Here is a 19,341-nt window from a genome sequence, read left to right on the forward strand (position 1 = left end):
AATAATGGGTAAGTTCCACGGCCATACACCTCATATTATAGGGACATAAGCTGTAACTTTTGGCAAGTTTTTCAGTATGCTGCTTCTGTATATCAACTACCGTGTCTGACCCTAATCCGTTTGTCATGCTGAAATTTGGAGTGTATCTTTTTGTCGACACAGCTTTTATGTGTGTAGTGATCATTGTTTATTGTTTACAAATGAATTCTAGTCCAGACTTGAATACAATATTATCAACGATAACAATGGAAATTTTACTCATATAGTAGGATGTGTTGATGTGCTTAATACTTAGCATTAAATTACAGTTTAGGGATTCAATGCAGAAAGTGTAGGGAAACCGGTGAAACCACAGAACAAGAGATCTGAACAAATAAACAAAAGATACAGCTTATGGAGCTTTAAGCTGTCCCATTGACGAGAAAGAGGTGTTGCATAATAGTGTTACGTCAACAAGGCGCACTGTTATTCTTCCAATCACACCAACAAATCCGATTTGTCTTCTCAGTGTTGAAGAGTAATGATCTTCCATTGAATGTATAAATTATAATGTTCATAATTTGCCCAACAAACCTTTCAAAACGTTGCGCACATATTTGTGAACCCCTCAATGGACCATTCCACGGACATAAAATTGATATAGCAGTCAAACCTGAGTATAGAGGTCACTCAAGGGACTATGACGTAATGGCCCCATTTTGAGGTGGCCTAGAGGGTAGATTTAGCATTACATTCAGTGTGACGATGTGATAATTGAACGACATGCAAAACAGTCAAAAAGTTCAATATCACAGGTCTCTTGCAAATCATGATACATGAATTAAAATTATAAAGAATCATTTGACGCCATGAAATCAGTTTAATTAGACCCATTTCTTGCTTTCAATTCAAATCATTTTTTGGTCATTCAAAGTCAGGTATGCTGACCTTTAAACACAGCTTTTGTTCCAAATTGGAGTAATGCCATGAGGCCACTGACCACATAAAAGCGGTGGCTTTTCTGAAGCGCGGACGTAAAAATAGATGTCTAAGGAGAGAGCCTCTGACACGTTAAGTGTCACGAAGGCACTATAACGTGACCACTATATATTGAGGTGGCCGCTCTGTAATGGTGATCACTAATACAGGTTTGTCTGTGTAATTATTTTGACCAGATCTGCCTTCAAATATACTTCTATTGGTATATGTATTTTGAGGGGTTGTGATATTAGGACAATATTCATATAGGCTTGCAAATACAGTTTGTTGTGATAGACTATTCCTATATCGTTGACGCAGTCTGAACAGTGTCTTTTCTGATGTCCTTAATATTTCAACTCTTTAGAGAGTGTTGCATTTTCTTGTGACTTTTCGCAGTGGTATCATGGAGCCAATGAAGCTAGCTGTTACTATATATTAGGGCAAATTATTTTTCTCCTCGACAACAATACATCTCGAAATCGTGACCTACAGATTAGGCAATGTTTAAAGACTAACAGCTCTGACTGGTCAAGTAATGCAGTTAATGTTTTATGTAGAGGCAGAGGATACTGTTGATAATAAGTACATGTCCCCATTGGAAATATTACATAATTCAAACGGAGGAATGAAGTTTGTAGATGCGACGTTACATTTTCTATCGTGTGAATGGGTTGCACATGCAAATGATATGCAAATACTCTGACCTCTAGAATTCTAGTGAACCCTGACGGAAAGCCTCTATTGAAGGACAAATAATGCTTTGCCTGAAATTTAAGAATAGAAAATATATCGTGCCGTGATGATTTTGAACGATCTCGCTTGGCAATGAACTTTACTGAATTAAATAGGACTGAAATGACCTTACTCATTTTCAGGTTTTGGACAACATTCCAGGATTAAGTCTAAAAATCGTGCCTTGATGATTATGAAATACATCACCTGGCAATGAACTTTACTGACTTGAATACAACTGAAATTTCGTCATTTATTTGCAGGTTTCGTAGAAGATACCAGGACTAAGTCTATCTCCTGCCAGCTTATGCTAACCACGCATTAAGGGGAAAGTTTTACTGTTAAGCACAGAAATGAAAAAGGTATGTTTTGATCGGTCGTAACACACTGATAAAAACGGTCTGTGTAAAAATGAGTCTTTACGTGGAATCAAAAACGTGTTTAAAAAGGGGAAATCTTTAATTTTTAGGAATAGGAAGTCTTTAATTTTGGAATTTAATTTTCGAGACAAACATCACTTATGCTGGATTTAAGTGGTATTAAGCTTGTAGTTTAACATCTGTTGCGTATTAAAATGCAGATGAAAAATATCCGAAAAAATCGCTCTGCGCAATGGTAGAATGCGGCACGGGAGTCTCCAAATTTTACAATTCTTTTCTGGTCTACCACTTCTTTCGGCTCATTTTAAAGACTTTAGGGATGGACCATTAGACCTTGGGAGGGGGGGTGGTCACAATGAAATTGTGAAAATTTTTTTTTACTATTGTAATTTCTGAATTTTTTTTTCCAATGGAGATTAGCTGTGCAATTTTTTTTTTCAGAGTAAATTTTCAGATTTATAATTTTTTTTTAGTTCGTCGCTGTCTGAAGATAAAGAGGGCAAAGATGTGGTGCCAAGCACCACAAGCGGCCACGCAAGCGGTCACGGGGGGGGGGGGAGGTCAGGAGAGGGGTGTCCCCCTGCTGCTGTTGTAGCTTTTGAAAAATAGAGATTACAATGGTGTTATCTGGTCGCACTTGGGGAGTATTTTTGAAGGGGGAGGTCAGGAGGGGGTGTCCCCCTGCTACCGTTGGAGCTTTTGAAAAATAGAGATTAAAATGGTGTTATTTGATGGCACTTGGGGAGTATTTTTGCGGGGGGTGGTAGGGGGGGGGTGTCCCCCTCCTGCCGTTGGAGCTTTTGAAAAATAGAGATTAAAATGGTGTTATTTGGTGGCACTTGGGGAGTATTTTTGCGGGGGGAGGTCAGGAGGGGGTGTCCCCCTCCTGCTGTTGGAGCTTTTGAAAAATAGAGATAAAAATGGTGTTATTTGGTGGCACTTTGGGAGCATTTTTTTCGGATTACACATCTTCCTCTGAAACATGGTCTTCTTGCTCCGTAGTAGCTTCCTATAGTTTTGAAAATTGACTATTTTGGTTTCCTGGCTTCCCTTTCTACTGCGTGGTGAAATGGCTACATGCACCCCACCAAACATCATGCATATCTCATGATTTACAATTGATTTTGACAAGCTGAGAAGCTAAAATAAGCTAAATAATATAGTTAAATTTGCATATTTGTGTTTTTAGAGCAATTGTTGCCCTTTTTTGATCAAAACATCTATTTCTCTGTAGCAGCATGTCCAAATTGATTGGATGTGTACAGATGTGTTGAAATTTCAATATTTGTATTTTAGGGCAATTTATGCCATTCATGGTCAAAAAATCTGTATTCTCTGAAAGGGCTTGTCCAATTTCTTTGAAATTTGCTACACAAAAACGATTATTCATGCAGATTTATTCAGTATTTGCTATCGAGAAACTTTCAAAGTTCAACCCTTTTGTGTGTTTTTGTGTTGGATTGTTGGATAGATGGCATTCTACGTAGTGTATTGTTGAATGTTAAATATGTGTTGCTGTTGTTTTTTGAGGCTGTTTTTTGAGAAAAAAGAATTGAAAATGCCTTTTTAAAAGCAAAATAATACATAATGACTTGATATGTTGTTTTATCATTATTGACGTGTTTCTACTTGTTCACCCATTCTTGCATTCATCATTGCAATAAAATGCTGTGAAAAAAATGAAACTGATGTGGCCTGCATCTGTTTACCTTGATCTTAAAAGGCAAATACAACTTTCTGTCTTGACAACCATACCATAGTTTCAATGTTTTACCTAGTGTACTGCTTGGTTTGTACGCAGGAAACAAGTAGAAAACAGGTTCTATAATTTCATAATTTTCAAGTGATCAGAATACAAAAGTCCTGAAAGATAAGATAATCACAACTTCCAGTATAAGGGAATCAGTAACAGTCACTCTAATGTATAAATTAAAATTAAAAATGTGCCGGAGGATGTACTAAAAAATACAGAAAGTTGCTTTCTGTCGGTAAAATCTAAAAAAATTCAAAATTTTAAAGACTTTTGCAGATTTTTTTTTTACGCCTTTGTCTTCTTATTTATTTTTTTTTTATTTTGCAAACTAGTTTGAAGATTTTTTTTTCCTAACTTTCTGCTCTGAAATTTTTTTTTCTGTTTTTGACCACCCCCCCTCCCAAGATCTAATGGTCCGTCCCTTAAAGCTCTTGGTGGAAGAAACATTTTCATCGTCTTAATATTCAAAAATCAAAAAAATATTTTTATCATAGAGTTAACACAGGAACGGCGGTCATTTTTAATTTCTAATATTAGTACATTTTGAGTATTTTTTTCTGTAGTACCATCTTTGCGCGGTGACCCCCAGTTTTTATTCTTGATTTTGAAAGAAAGTGGTTGAATGATTGCCAGTAATTTTCTCTAATATACAGACCACTGAGACAAGATGTGTAGTGGTCTTTAAACAATAAATTATTATTAAATTATTATTATGATTCTTGAGGAGAGTATAAGCGCAAGTTAAGTTTAGTGGGATTCGATTTCAAAGACAAATCATCAGCTCTTGAGAGAAGGTAGTTAGAATTAACCTGTAAATGTATTTCACTTTTTCTACATTTGATACGTTAGAGGTCAGCTTAGAGTTCATACACTCTTTAAATTCCTACTCACTTTGAAACCACGTAATGTTTGGTACAGTCCACAAGGCTTCGCATTATTTTAGCATATTTTACAGTTCAGAATTCCACACGAATTTTATTACGATCGTAATACTCCTTCTCATTTCCCCATCAATGATACAGTATGTGCAAAAAAGTTTCGTTGCGTACAATTGTGTTTTTGTAACATCTCTTCGGAGAAATTGAACACTCACTGATGCAGCCTGCAGGCTGTGGCATCGTTTTTGCGGAAGACGGCCGTAAACACGTTGTTGTGCAAACAATTTATATAGAGCGCAGGAAAGTCCTTCAGTCCTTCTTTTGAAATCTGTGATATTTCAATGAGAACATATATTTTCTTGTCGGTTCGCCTGACTCCCTTTACTGAACACTTTCATAGCAACCTCTAATCGCTTGACAACCCATAACTACCTGTCCTAGACTGGCCCTGGTCACTTGGATTTTCTCGGCTGCGGTTACTGTTTGGCTTTTCCATCGCGTTTATACCAAGATCTACGCAACAGCCTACCTTGTACCTCTAGCGCGACAGAGTGCTGAAGTTTATTCCTTCAAGTTGGTCTGATTATTCATATGCCTTCATTTACTAATATCACAGAATTGAATAGGAAGACTGAGAGAGTATGCCACATACTTTACGTGTCATGAATGTCCTTTTGTGTCCTCGTGGATTTAAGAGTTGTGCGACATAGCTAAAAGAGAACGTTTTGGACTTCCGGAAATATCACTGTTTTACCAGGTTTTTCTGTTCAGTTTATGATGATGATGATGATGATGATGATGATGTTGATGATGATTACTTTTATTATTCTAAATATACTGTCACGTGAGTACTTAGATGTCCTCGTTCACTATGATGAAAGACCCCCGGAAACAGGGTCGGACCTTCCGCCGTACTATCTCGGACGTGAAAATGCCCGGAAAGGACGAAACATGACCCCGTAACTGCTGTATGCGATTACAACTGTGAATTGTTTAACAAAACGATCTCTATTTTTCACTTGCAGTTATGCGTCAGTCGTCTGTGGTCTGGCCATGCGATGCCAAATAGTTTATTATGCATTTTATTGGTTATACTGTGCTTTTATTGCATAGCGGTAACAGAGCTGATGTTATACCGTAGACTATCAACAATCAGAAGTATTGATGAGCGACATCTCAAGACATCTTCAAAACGGAATTTCTTTTGTCATTCGCACTGCAACGAAACTAGCATTCAAGTAACACCAAAAATAGATAGCACCAATGTGACAGACTTGAACAAAAGCTCTAAGACTATTATAGAAACAATTGTATCAAATGTGAAAACTGTCGTTAGCAAACAGAAGAAACAAAGGGCAATCAATGTGTACAAAAGTATCAAAGCAGACTGGACATTCAACGCGACGGCAGCTGAAGAATTCAGGTACCTTATTTTTTGCAATAGAATATAGATTTAAGATGATATTTTAGCAATAATGTATAGATTTCGAAGTGATGATGGGCAAGAGATAGAAGGTGATATTTGGTGATAAAGCATAGATGTAAGGTGATATTTTGCGATGGAAAAAAGATTTATGGCATGTATGGTAATAGAGCATAAATTTAATCTTGTATTTTCCAATAGAGTATAGGTTGAAGGCTATGTTCGGCTGGGAATCTAAGGTGCCATTCGGCTCAAAGGCATACATTAGTGGTAATATTTAAATTTAAGTCCAAAATCGTCAAATAGTTTTTAGACTTCATACGAAATCACATTTATAGGAAAAAGGAGAATCAAGATGTCCGAAAACTTTTATTTTTATCATTATTTGTTTATGGTAATACCTTTTATCAACTTATTCAAATATAGTTGTTTAACTTGTAAACTGTTCAACTCGAAGTCGAACTTTCCTCAAAAGACCGTCTTCTCCTTGAAAACTTGAAGGTTTCCACAAAGTGTGCTACTTATGACCACTGCCATTGTGGTGTTGTGGACCAGGAACCACTTTGATGTTTTATATTGATTTATTTTTCTGACGAACGTAGGACTTTGTATATATGACTTTGAATTCGAATTCGAGATCAATAAACGTGATGCCATGCTCTAAAAAACTCTGATATTGTTTAGGTTGGACGGTAGACGACAAGTACTATACCGATATCAACTGCAGAGTTTGAAAATGTATCTCAGATTTGGAATCAACCATACGGTTGTGGTCATATACGCTAGTATAATTTTGTTCAACTTTTGTTCAGATAGGCCACATCACATTTTGAAACAACACCTGCCACATTGGATAAACATTTTTGTCGCGCAATCCAACAGTTAATCTCCAAATCGAGACTTGCCATGATCCAATATTGTTCAGTAATTTTACAGACACCCTTTTCACATGTACACACGCCTAGTACATCAACACAGAAATACAAAAGTCCACACAATAACAAGGCTAACAACCGTAATAAAATTCATTAACCAAAATGTTTTTATCTTTGTATTTGAAGGCGTCTTCTGGAGAATAAATGCAAAACTTCAGAAATGTGTCTCACAAGTCAAGATTCTGTTAAAATTAATGATACTTTGAAATACACGGCTGATAATGATTCGATTTTGATGACGTCATCAATCCTTGATCGTTTTCCCAAGGTAAGTCCAAGTAGAGACCCTTACCCAGGTCATAAAGACAATCATACAATTTGTGACAAGTGAAATAGATAACGTCAAGAAAAAATGACGGATGAAGTTTGTGTAATTGGCATGGATTACCATAGGAGATAGGTGTATTTTGTGCCAAGTTTTTTAATACCACGATCGGATCGATTGGACTAGATATTTTCATGAAGTATTACTCCACTTGTATTTGACGCCTCGCCAAATTTTCTCTAAACCTCACAACAAACTCTGTAGTAGAACGATAAAGAAGAATGGTCGTCAGGCAGAGATGTTTTCCTGGAATACACGAATTCCGCATGTTTCTAAGAATAAATGTAGCAAAATCATCAGCATCGCACACCTAAACCACGCAAAACGCGTACGTCATTGTGCGTAGTCAGACATACCCGTCATCATTACGTGTAATTAAATCTTTGTTATCTTAATATCTCTACCTGTGATAGAAAATTGTATAAGTAACTGCGCAAGATATGACCATTGATTTTACGGACTTAAATCTTTCCACGGCAAGTTGCATACGAAAATTGCTAATAACCAACTATTTGACTCAAAAACCGTCATATAGGATCATTATATACTAGTGTGTAATAATAATAATAATAATAATATGAGGTTATTACGAAAATACCGCATCACATTGTCAGAGTAGTGACCGTTTTCGTGCAATCTCAGCAATGTTTCTTCCGATTTTATCATACATGCTATGCCTGTATTGCCATTCTCCTATTGTTTAGACGGTACTAGTATGAACCCGTATTTTAACTAGTGAAAATACGAATTATATTTTCACTGTAACCGAACTACTTCCAGCTACGCGTACGCGTGACCTTCGCTGGGGTGTTCACATACTTGTAAAACTGCTGAGCGAATAGACTTGTGACACTCCGAAACGTCATTGTGAACGTGATTATGGTCAAAATTTTGTTGTTTGCAGTCAGTTCATGGGCATTGCACTTAGGTACAAGTACAGTTGTACAAAAAACATACAAACGAACGCATTGAAAATGTGTGTTTTGCCGACCCAACACCTGTCATCGTTCACGTCCAGTCCCATACGGTGGTATTTTCATGTCGTTTACTCTGCGCTGCCGAAGATTACGATCTCGGTTGACAGAACCGCTATATGAAAAGTTTCACGTTGACGAGTTTCAGTATCTGAGTGGTGAATTACATCGTTTACTGCCATAAAAGAGCCACAAAAATCCAACCGCACTGAAAATACTCGCGACAGACGATGTGCATATATTATATTCCCGATTTTTACAGGTCTGTCAGTGAGATTCACAGGTCATGATTGTGCCCGGTGGCACCGGTGTGGGTTTCGGAGACAATGTAAGATACAAGGGAAAGTAAAACGTTTACGTTGTCGTGAAAGAAAATTAGTTCTTTTTAGGCAAGCCAGTAAGGAAAATATACGAGCAGACGATGAAAATACCTTTGAAATGTTTTATTCGTACAGCAACAAAATCACGAACGAGTTAAGACGCTACGGCTTACAGTGTACTCACTTCACGTTTTCCCTAATCCGCTCACAAATTCCTTTCTAAGATGGTAAATTCGGCATATTTGACGACTGAGGACATGTTTAATTCTTGGAGATAAACTGACTGGTACGGCTATTATATCCACTGTGCATTCATAGATGTCGCAGAGCTGCTAGCTGCTGATCAGCTGCTCGATCGAGTTTGAAATCGAAGGTTGGCGCGGCGCGGGTATTTTGACCCGATTTTGGCTAGCCTCATAACTTTCGCGAAGGGATGAGTGTATGTTTCAAAACACGAAAACACACTCATTTTACACACTCCGGTCTATTTTTTACTACCACCGCCATTTCAAGGTAAAGATAAGTCTTCTCCAAAGTGTGAAAACCTGTGTCGACATCTTAATGTTTAAATTGTTCGCTTTAAAAGTGTGCCACAAACCCTCCTTTGAATGTGGCCCAACAGCGGAATAATATCAAGAAGTGATACGGTTGTCATCACTCCTTAGCGACCAACTTTTTATTACAGCGATGAGCAAGCAAGGTCGATTTCAATGGATTTCGTCGCTGATTTCGGAACGTCCGTAGGAAAAAAATCATAACCAAAGCATGCATGTATGATAAAGGGGTTATTACACGAAGTTTGAGCGATACCGCGTCGTATTCGCGTGATGTGTCCGCATTTTGACTCGTTGCTGCGCAACTCGTCAAAATACGGACACATCACTCGAAAACGACGCGGTATCGCCCAAACTTCGTGTAATAACCCCTAATAGGCCAAACCCGGAATTCGAATCGACCACGGTACAAACAAAGCCATGTGCGCAAACGCGCTTAGACGTACGTGTATTTCCATACGCGTTAGTACACATGTGGGCTTGTTTGTACCGGCATCACGTGATTATTTGGGCGTACTGAGTCTGTAGAACGCATCGCGTCCTTTTTATTCCGGAGTAGAACCATTATCGCGCCAGTGTGGAACGCTATCTCGGACGCGCGTCTGCAAGTTTTGGAGTGTGTGGTACAGAGCGCGAGCGAGCCTTGTTCTGGCACTCTTCCAATGCAATGGGTCCCTTGAAACCGTTTTACAGTGAACGCGCAGATACAGCCGCAGGAAATGAGGCGCCTTGAAACCGTACGTGTTACAGAACGGGCGTTCCGTACGGCTTTTTTACAGCACGCAAAATTCTATTGTTCTCGATGGTAGATGCCATAATATGACAGAACCCCATGAGCTCGCACAGCATTTTGAGGGATACTGAAGTTATTTTAACGAGTGATGCGGCATATCCTGCGGCAGTACTTTTCACGAGCGAAGCGAGTGAAAAATACAGCAGGATATGCCGCATCACGAGTTATTATCACTGTTATTATTACATATGTTCCTCTTATTTAGCAAAATGCATCGCGAAGTGCACTAATATTACATAAGAAAATCCCAGTGATTCGCCGCCATTACGTTTCTGTATGAGGTCTCTGATTGGCTTGGCTAATACACGTCTATTCATATGTAAATTTATGAGGTCATCATCTTCGCTCGAGCTCATTCACTCGCCCACTGAAAACAAAACGCTGAAGCAGTACACGTAGATCACAAATCCTAACTTTTATTTCACAAAAAAACGGAGAAAACTTGTCATTAAATTACCTTTGTTAAAGTTAAACAAACAGAGAACACAACACATCATATTTTGCTATATTTTGAAATTCGGGGATCGTTTCAGTCCGAATCGTCAGAATAAATCACACACGATCTACGGCGTTTACTTACAATACTCGGAGAGATACTGGAGCCGGTCGACTTGGGACTTCCATCCATGCCAGCAACGTTAAAGTGGAAATGAAAAGTTCCACCATGTATTTGGGTATTGGCAAACATACCATGCAGTTGAGGAACGTGATTCAGCGTATTCAAGTTGTTGCTTGTCATTACGGAAGGGGTTGATTGCTCTGGAACGACGGCGGTTGTTGACGGTAATAACATCGCAGGAGTATGAGAATAGCGATCGACGGCTGCAGTACTGCTGCTACTCGGTCGCGGGTCGTAGCTTTCCTGTACACCGGTTAGAATATTGCTCATCTGATGTTGTTGGCATTGGTTAGGTACACCATACCTATTGAGACTTGACACGTTTTTATGTCCGCTAAGTTGTGCCGCGGTGTTTGGAGGAACCCCGGCCCGGAACCCCGGCATCGAGGAGTCGCTGAACACAAGCTTTCCGAGCGCTGTGATTACTGAGCTTACCGGTGAGTCCGGCCACTTTCGACATCGTCTTCATGAGCGTGTTTAGCATGCTGATTCCCATACGCTGATTACGGAACCATATGCCTCTGTTGATGGTACATGGATTGGAACGTATTCAATGCCTAGATAGAATGGCGAAGTGGCGCGGCAGATTTCATTTTATCGGGTCTTCGCGAAGCGTAGGTCTTGTACGCGATAACGGGACATGTATCTGGAGAAGCCGGGGTAGCGTACGCTTTTAGGGCAAAACTTCGCGTATTGCCTTGTTCCCCTCGGCGAGTCTTGGTGAGCCTTTCGTTGTAGATGATATATTCCCCGTTTTCATCATGCCCCAGGGAAACGTCACCCCATTCCATCTGATGGTGTTCATTACTGGCGCGAAGACCGAATAGTTTTGTGTTTTTCAGCCAGAGGGTGTTAAGTAACGACGATGCGGAGTGAACTCCGAGCTGACCGGCTTTCAGCAAAGTGTTCTCGTGTTCAGATGTTATCGCCTCGGACTTGTTTTGCAAGTTCCCCTTTCCTGCTGCCTTGAGCTGTTTGCGTTTCGCTGCCAAAGCACGACGACTTGATGCGAACGCTTCGTCGGGGATAATGCTAGCACCGTAGTCATTATCACGCAAGCACCTTTCGATTGATTTTTGGTAGCTGGATATAGAGTCCGGCTCGTAGTCGTCGCCGTTCTTCTTCCTGATGCCGAGACAAAATTTCGCGAGGAGGGGATCAAGATCGGACGGTGCTCTGTCGTCATTGCTGTTTTCCATTCTTCAAACACGGCGACCTCGCTTCGTTTTCAAAACGGTATTCTTGTTTTTGTGGTCGCCCACAAAAGCAGCTACTTCTTCCGCGGAGAAACTTACGAACCTCGGTTTCTCGCTAGCCGAAGTTGAAGTTGAAGGGCGTTCGACTTCTGGCTCCATCGCTGAGTTGCTGTTTTCGACTTCAAAGGCCTGCATTGTCGTTTTGTTCACACTTTCCTCATCGTCTGGGTAATAAAATTCACTTTCTAAGTGTTCGACGTACATACAATTCACCCAGTCGTAATATTTCTCCTCTAGCTGTTCCATGAAGGACTAAGTTTGCAGACGACAATATTTACAAATAGAAAGTAGTTCCCCAAAGATGTTGTTTATTAAATTTGCATATCGATGATATTATTTGCATATCGCCTAATAAAAAATACCAGTTTGTCACGCGCGGTATTAATTTGGCAAATTATGATTTTGATCACTTTGTGACCAAATATTGCAATGAATTTGGTGTCAGACGTATCCCTTTTCCGTTATATGTGTACAGTGTGGAAATAAAATGTTAGAAATTACGTTTTTCAAAAGAAAGACACAGGGATTACTTTAATTTTTGCTAATTTGCATATCAGCTTGTAAAAATACAGGTTATATTTTTTCACGTGCAACTTGGAATACGGCAATACATATGTAATAATAATAATAATAATAGCAATACAAAAGAATAAGAAAAGTCACACTACTACATCTGATCATCTCGACACTTCAAATATTTTTGTGATTTGGCAAAATGTCCCCTAAAGATTAGATTCCTCATCCCCCAAATTCAGTTTTGATGCTCAAGCAACTGTGCTCGCGGATCAGCACAATTTGGCTAAAATATTCCAAAAATAACGATCACGTGTGAATGTGTGATTTTCCTCATTAGTTTATACATTTAGGCAGACAGGTATATTATGAAATGAATATAACCTAATACACATAATGCAGATCAGTGCTGCAGCAGCAACATCAGTTAAATACGACAGAATGGGAACAGAATGAATCAAGTCGCACAACTAAATCTGCACTTACATTAATTACAATAACAGAGAATCAGGAACGCTGATGAACACTTGGCCTATAGTCAACTATATGCACGCTGGTGCCTATTGTGTCAACTGTATCAACAACAACAACCGGAAACCTTTCAGCTGATATACTGTGAGCAGTTTTTGGAAACAATTATCTCGCCAATCTAGAACAACAATGGAAAATGAAACTGACGTCAGATCACCCTGCCCTGAAAATATTTTGCGTGATTAAAAAAATGTCTCCTAAAAAGATTTGAGTCAATATCCCCGGATTTCAGTTTGGATGACCAACTGTGCTGACGAACCAGTATGAGTTGGCTGACAATCACCTTACGGTGTAAATGTTAGTGTGTGATTCTCCTTATCAGTTTACAAAATCGGACAGACATACTCTGCGTTTTCTCTCAGGAATCTCCGTACAAATGGAATTCGTTCAAGAAGTGCAGTATTGTTGGCAGTAGTGGGATACTTTTGAGAAGCAAATGTGGGAAAGAGATTGATTCAGCAGATTTCATCATCCGGTAAGGAGCTATTTCTTTTCAATGTATATAAAGTTATATATATATATATATATATATATATATATATATATATATATATATATATATATACAATGATGCAGACTCATCTGTGCAGACATACTATACTCTTGTAGCTAAATACTTTGTGTAGTATATATATATATATATATATATATATATATATATATATATATATATATATATATATATATATATATATCTTCTCAGAGGGGTAAATTGCTCGATGCAGGGATGCAGAGCAATATTGTAATATATATATATATATATATATATATATATATATATATATATATATATATATATATATTATATTATATATATGTAACTTTATATATATATGTAACGCAAATTAAGTCCAAAGTAATAATATGAGGTTATTCCCAAAATACCGGGACATAAACAATTTCCTATAGCCGTATAACTTTCTATAGGGGGAGGTTAATGAGCAATGATGTCATTTTTTGAAAAGCGCCGCTATCGGCTCATGCGGACAGGTTCTGCTTGTCTTGGAATCACGCTCGATTCTGAATCAACAACTGGCTGAAAACATTCTGCACATGCGCAAATCCCAAGACAGAAAGACAACCTTGTAAACAGTGAAAACCCGGTGGAATTCTGTCATTTCTTTCGTAAGTTACATATTTTTGAAAATCGCTCTCAAAACTTTGTGATTTTCCGAAGTTTTCTGGGCATTTTTTCTGTCCTTTTTAGAGGACCTGGAGAAGATGAATGAGATTTTTCATGTGGAAACCGCTAATTTCCCCAGTGACCTGAATACATCAGCTAACATTTCCACCCACAACCAAGTCGGGAACGCAACTGTAGTTATCCGACTGCTGCAGTCTTTCTGTGGAGGCTTTCCATTTGTTCTCTATTGCCTTTATCAATGAGACAACGCGAAATGTTTTGCCGTCGCTAGCCATTGTTTACGTATTTATTTTGAAATTCGCTGGATGAGCTCCAAATTTACCCAGCAGCCTCCGCGAAAAGTTATACGGCCAAAGGGCTCTATGGGGAAAGTTGTTTGTGCGGGATTTATGTCCGAGACACGTAGCGTCGAGGATAATATCGAAGCCTACGATGTACGAGGACATAAATCCCGGTATTTTGTGAATAACCTTATTATATACCTTTTTAGTCCAACCTTACCTGAAAAAAGTCGAAATTTAGGCGTTTTTTGGATGCTTCTCGCGCACTTCACTGAGCGATCGTGAGCGGACTAGGAACGCGTTCAGAGCGTCCGCTATGCGCACAGAACGAAATTTCAACCCTCGCTGCGCATTGCACGTTGTAGACATTTTACGTCAGCAGCATAATTTTACTCAAATTCACCGGTTTTGGACTGACCATGTTTTACTTAGTAAAGTACTGAATGTTAAGAAGTGTATTTTTGTAAAAAATGTAAAATACTCTCTTCTTTTTCCTCGTGTGACGTAAAGGTGTTTTGGGGTCAAAGGTGAAATAGCGTCCAATATTAAACACCTAAAGTTATTGTACTCTGCGTCAAAGTTATTGGACTCCACGTCTTCTGATACCGAAACTTACCGTACGACGAAACACAATAGGTTACAGGCGTAGATGTATAATAATATTTGTTACTGAAATTCCATGCATCTTGCAATCTTTAGACAGAACCTCCTACATTAGGCCATCGACATGTAATTAAAGCAACCCCAAACATCCACATCCGGCCCCTTAACTGCCCAGAATGCATCATTTGCTACCCCTTATAGTGCAGACCTGCTGGCGTTGTTTTAACCATGTCTAACCTCCTTTCGATGCTGCAACTTACACATTTCTCTCTCTCTCTCTCTCTCTCTCTCTCTCTCTCTCTCTCTCTCTCTCTCTGTGCTTGTAGAACATCCCATACTACTATCTATTACTATTTCTCTTTTTACTGCTGATAGTCCAGGTTCCATAGCCACCACATGGCATATGTGCTTGTCCTAAAAATAACTGTTTTCTCCGCTGCATATAACTGCACAAATGGCATATAATTTAGGCTTGTTTTCTCTGGTAATTTTCGTTTATAGGTTTAACTTGGCCAAAACTCAAAACTTTACGGATGACGTCGGATCGAAGACAAGTCTCATCACGTGTAATCCAACCGTTATAGAAACAAAGTAAGTTACTATATCGAACAGACCGTTTGCGTGTCAATCTGGTTCTACACATCCTTTATATTGTTTTTAATACCGGCGTAAAGTAATACCTGGAGGAAATGACGTAAATTAATACCTGCAGGAAATGACGTAAATTAATACCTGCAGGAAATGACGTGAATTAATACCTGCAGGAAATGACGTGAATTAATACCTGCAGGAAATGACGTAAATTAATACCTGCAGGAAATGACGTGAATTAATACCTGCAGGAAATGACGTGAATTAATACCTGCAGGAAATGACACAGATTATTGACGTAAAATGAACCTTCAAAAGGTTTGAATGGCAGGAAGATTACTACCAAGCAGCAGTCGCTAGCGTGTATGAATCATCATAACATATATTTGCAGGGCGAATTTCATTTTGACTTATTCTAATCCGCAGCCATCTATGTCGTATCTCTTTCTGCATCTTATTTCAATCAGTGGTAGTGTTCGAAACCTTAGACACAGCCTACTACTGTTTGTGGTGCGATGCGATCAATGATTTATCTACGTTGAGTCTTGATCAAGCTGAACAAACATTATTAGATCTTTCTTTACAGAAATTTTGTGATCGGCGAAAGATGTGGTGATGTGGCTTTGAAGATTAGCAGTGTTTGCCATGAACACAGACTATCGCATTTGTTTGTTTTTATTGAAACGATCGTAAATTGAGGTTACCATATTATTGGTCGAAAGTATCGTGCATGGCATGGTTTTACCACTGCTGACAAATTGTTATGTAAGGGAGCTTGATAATTTACGGAGAGGGGGCGCGAAAGAATAAGAGAAACGTAAAAAATATAAAAGTTGACCCTCTTCTGGATTATACAGTTCATAATTTGTGAAATGTGAGCCAAGTCAAAATTATTGATCTAATTAGATTAATAAACTGTTATTAAGCCATAATGTACCATCCACTAGAATTTTAATAGCACAACCACAACTCTGCATGATTGAAACTTCCTGTATTATAACGTTTGGCTATTATTCACTTAGAATTTGGCGCTGCCTAGATTTTTATGTCGCCTTTCCCCACACCATTCTAAAATATTCAGTTTATTTATGATAAACATCGCATTTCTATATGGCACCACTATTGTTATTATAAAAATATTAATGGACAGTAACAATGTTACTTGCACACATATTACCCTTCCCTATAAAAAAATCTATGGAATTCTATACAATTTTACCACTTATACACAATCTATAAATATTTATAGAAATTTTGTAGAAGTTTATAAAGTTTTTACTGCATTTCTGTTCAACTATATAGAATATCAACAGTAATAGAATTTAGTTGAACTCTAAGGAGAAATTGTCTAAGGGTTTGTTGGAAAGCTAAACACTTTGCATTTTATCCTTCTGTTGGGAGTTGGACAATAAACTGAAGCTAGTACAGGCAACAAAAACTACTAGCTTCAAGTTACACACAGTGGTGAGTTAAGCTGTATAATATGCTTGTCATCTGTCCAAATGGGTTTGGTGAAGCACAATGGTGTGTCTGTCATTCAGTGTAGTGTTCACAGTAGCGTTATTTCTATGTTGTGCATTGTCGACCAGATGCCATCACGTCAAATCGTGAGCTTAGCTGACTTGCTGAACGCCTTCCCAGTCTGCTTGCGATCTCGCGAGGGCATCCTCAAAACGCTATTTATTCTTTCTTCGGTATGATATCAAGAACAAGCTTCAAACTTCGATATTGTCATCGACGCTACGAGTCTTGGACAATAGCTGCGCTTCACGATGCACTCCAACATAAATTTATCGGTATTTTAAGAATTATCAAAATTATCACAGTTTGTCGTCTTTGAACAGATAATACCGTGATGGTAGAGTGCTTATAGGCAGCCTCCATAATGTCTTGCCATAGCCAGAGGAGCCTGATTTCGTTGCAGATGCTCTGTACATGTTTACTGACCAGAACAAGGTTTGGACCTTTGCTGACTAGAACTCCTTGATTTTCTTTTGGAAAATTTGTAACTGTTGCAACTTTGCTGTCACTATAGTTCTGCATATCTAAATTTTAACCTCGTCGGACTTAAAAATGAAAGTATTCTGAAAATAATTTGCATGTTTAAACTTGACCTGGACTGAAAGATCTCAGGAAATAAAACACAAATCTATAGATTTTTTTTTTGCAGTCTGTAACAATAATTAATATTGATGCATCCACATCGAACGAAAAGTAAAAAAATGTTCATGTAAAAAATATATAATCTCATAGAATATTTCTCTGTTTTAGATAATTGTATACACGTGGTTTTCACTTAGCCGCACAACTTCCCGCCTTCCTCTGGAAGTTGTATGGTTCTGCTAGTTGTCTGTAACATTTAATTTGTATGGTTCTGCTAACTGTCTGTCTGTAACAGTGCTGCCTTTAGAATGTTTTAATATCTCTCAGGTCTGAGAAAATATAAAAGGTATTGATGTACATGGGGAAGAAATTAAATATACTTCATTTGCAGATGTTCTTACTTGTTTTATACAAGATGTAAATTCTGTAAGAAATCTGTTTAAACTGTTGGACAGATTTACAAGTGTTTCCAGTCTAGTGATCTAATGAGATCAATAACCAGAGCATTATGGTCATGCTTACACTGTAGGATTCAGTCGTGTGCGGGCGCTCCGACGCACTGCACACGACTGAATCTTTCAGTCCAGTTCAAGTTTAAATGAATACAAATTCTGGTAAAATTTCTTAATTTCCTGATTTATTTTATCTAGTCCCCTAATTTCAATTCACTCCTCCCTGGTAAGTTTATTTATTTGGCTTGTACTACTATTATATTTTTCTCATTAAAGAAAATACTTGGTATTTTCCGTCGTTTTCAATCCATTTACACCTTTACCTAATGATTAATTCCTCTATTTTTTGTCAAACACATTTTGAAGATCATTTTAAACCCTTTCAATTTCAGAAATAATTTATTCACTAGGGGCATCACTCAGTTTCTTTTCCAAATGACCAGTTTCTGTTCTAAATCATTTATAATATTCTTGTGCTTCTTTGCTTTCATTTTACCATACTCTATTGACTTCTGTTTAATTTTATATTTCAGCCAGTCCCACTTGACTCAGGGATCCTCAATACACATACTTTCCTGAACCAATGACTTAAAATTATCCTCAATCAAGTCACTATAATCATTATCCTTCAAAAAGCTATTATTTAGCTTCCAATAAGACGGGCCTCATTGTTTCCTCCCAACCCATTTCAAGGGTGATAGCAGAATGATCTGATAGAAAGCAAGGCATTATGCCTGTATTATGGATGTCTAACTTTAAATTATCACTGATTATAAAGCAGTCCAATCTACTCTGTATTAAATCTGGTCTATGCCTTAATTGGGTAAAGCACAATGTTATGGTCTCCACCCCAAATAATGTTAGCATTTTGGTCTTGAGCTAAATCCTTCAGATTTACAAATAAATCTTTCAAAAATGACGTATGAGATTTTTCATCATTTGATGCATATGAATTCACAATACAATTTTTTGTGTGAAATGTCAATATCATTAATAATAAATCGTCCCCAGGATCACTTACCACTTTGTTTACATTAAAATCTATGCCATTAAATTCTATCGTTTTTTTTTTGTAATGTCCAAGACCTCTATCCATCACACAGTGTTCATATTATATACCATGTTCATATTACATACCATGATTTTTCACTTATTATGTTTACAATACGCTCGTGCAACCTCTTATTTTTGTAACCAATTTTGAAATATATACAAGAAGAA

At 38.0% G+C, this 19,341-nt stretch overlaps 1 protein-coding gene across 7 annotated transcripts in view; it reads left to right on the forward strand.

Annotated features, from left to right (window-relative positions):
- The window catches only part of LOC139125532 (alpha-2,8-sialyltransferase 8E-like), a 30,866-nt gene that overhangs the window by 2,467 nt on the left and 9,058 nt on the right, over positions 1–19,341 (forward strand). For 3 of the 7 annotated variants that reach the window (XM_070691595.1, XM_070691596.1, XM_070691593.1), the window contains 5 exons: positions 1,956–2,054; positions 5,729–6,126; positions 7,188–7,329; positions 13,309–13,421; positions 15,476–15,565. In XM_070691595.1, the coding sequence (XP_070547696.1) occupies positions 2,046–2,054; positions 5,729–6,126; positions 7,188–7,329; positions 13,309–13,421; positions 15,476–15,565 (752 nt within the window). In that variant the 5' untranslated portion in view covers positions 1,956–2,045. Of the gene's footprint in view, positions 1–977; positions 1,128–1,955; positions 2,055–5,728; positions 6,127–7,187; positions 7,330–13,308; positions 13,422–15,475; positions 15,566–19,341 lie in introns of those variants that run through there. The other 4 variants (XM_070691598.1, XM_070691597.1, XM_070691594.1 and 1 more) reach the window with 3 other exon arrangements.

Source organism: Ptychodera flava (genome assembly GCF_041260155.1).
Source record: "Ptychodera flava strain L36383 chromosome 3 unlocalized genomic scaffold, AS_Pfla_20210202 Scaffold_25__1_contigs__length_14229661_pilon, whole genome shotgun sequence".
NCBI lineage: Eukaryota > Metazoa > Hemichordata > Enteropneusta > Ptychoderidae > Ptychodera > Ptychodera flava.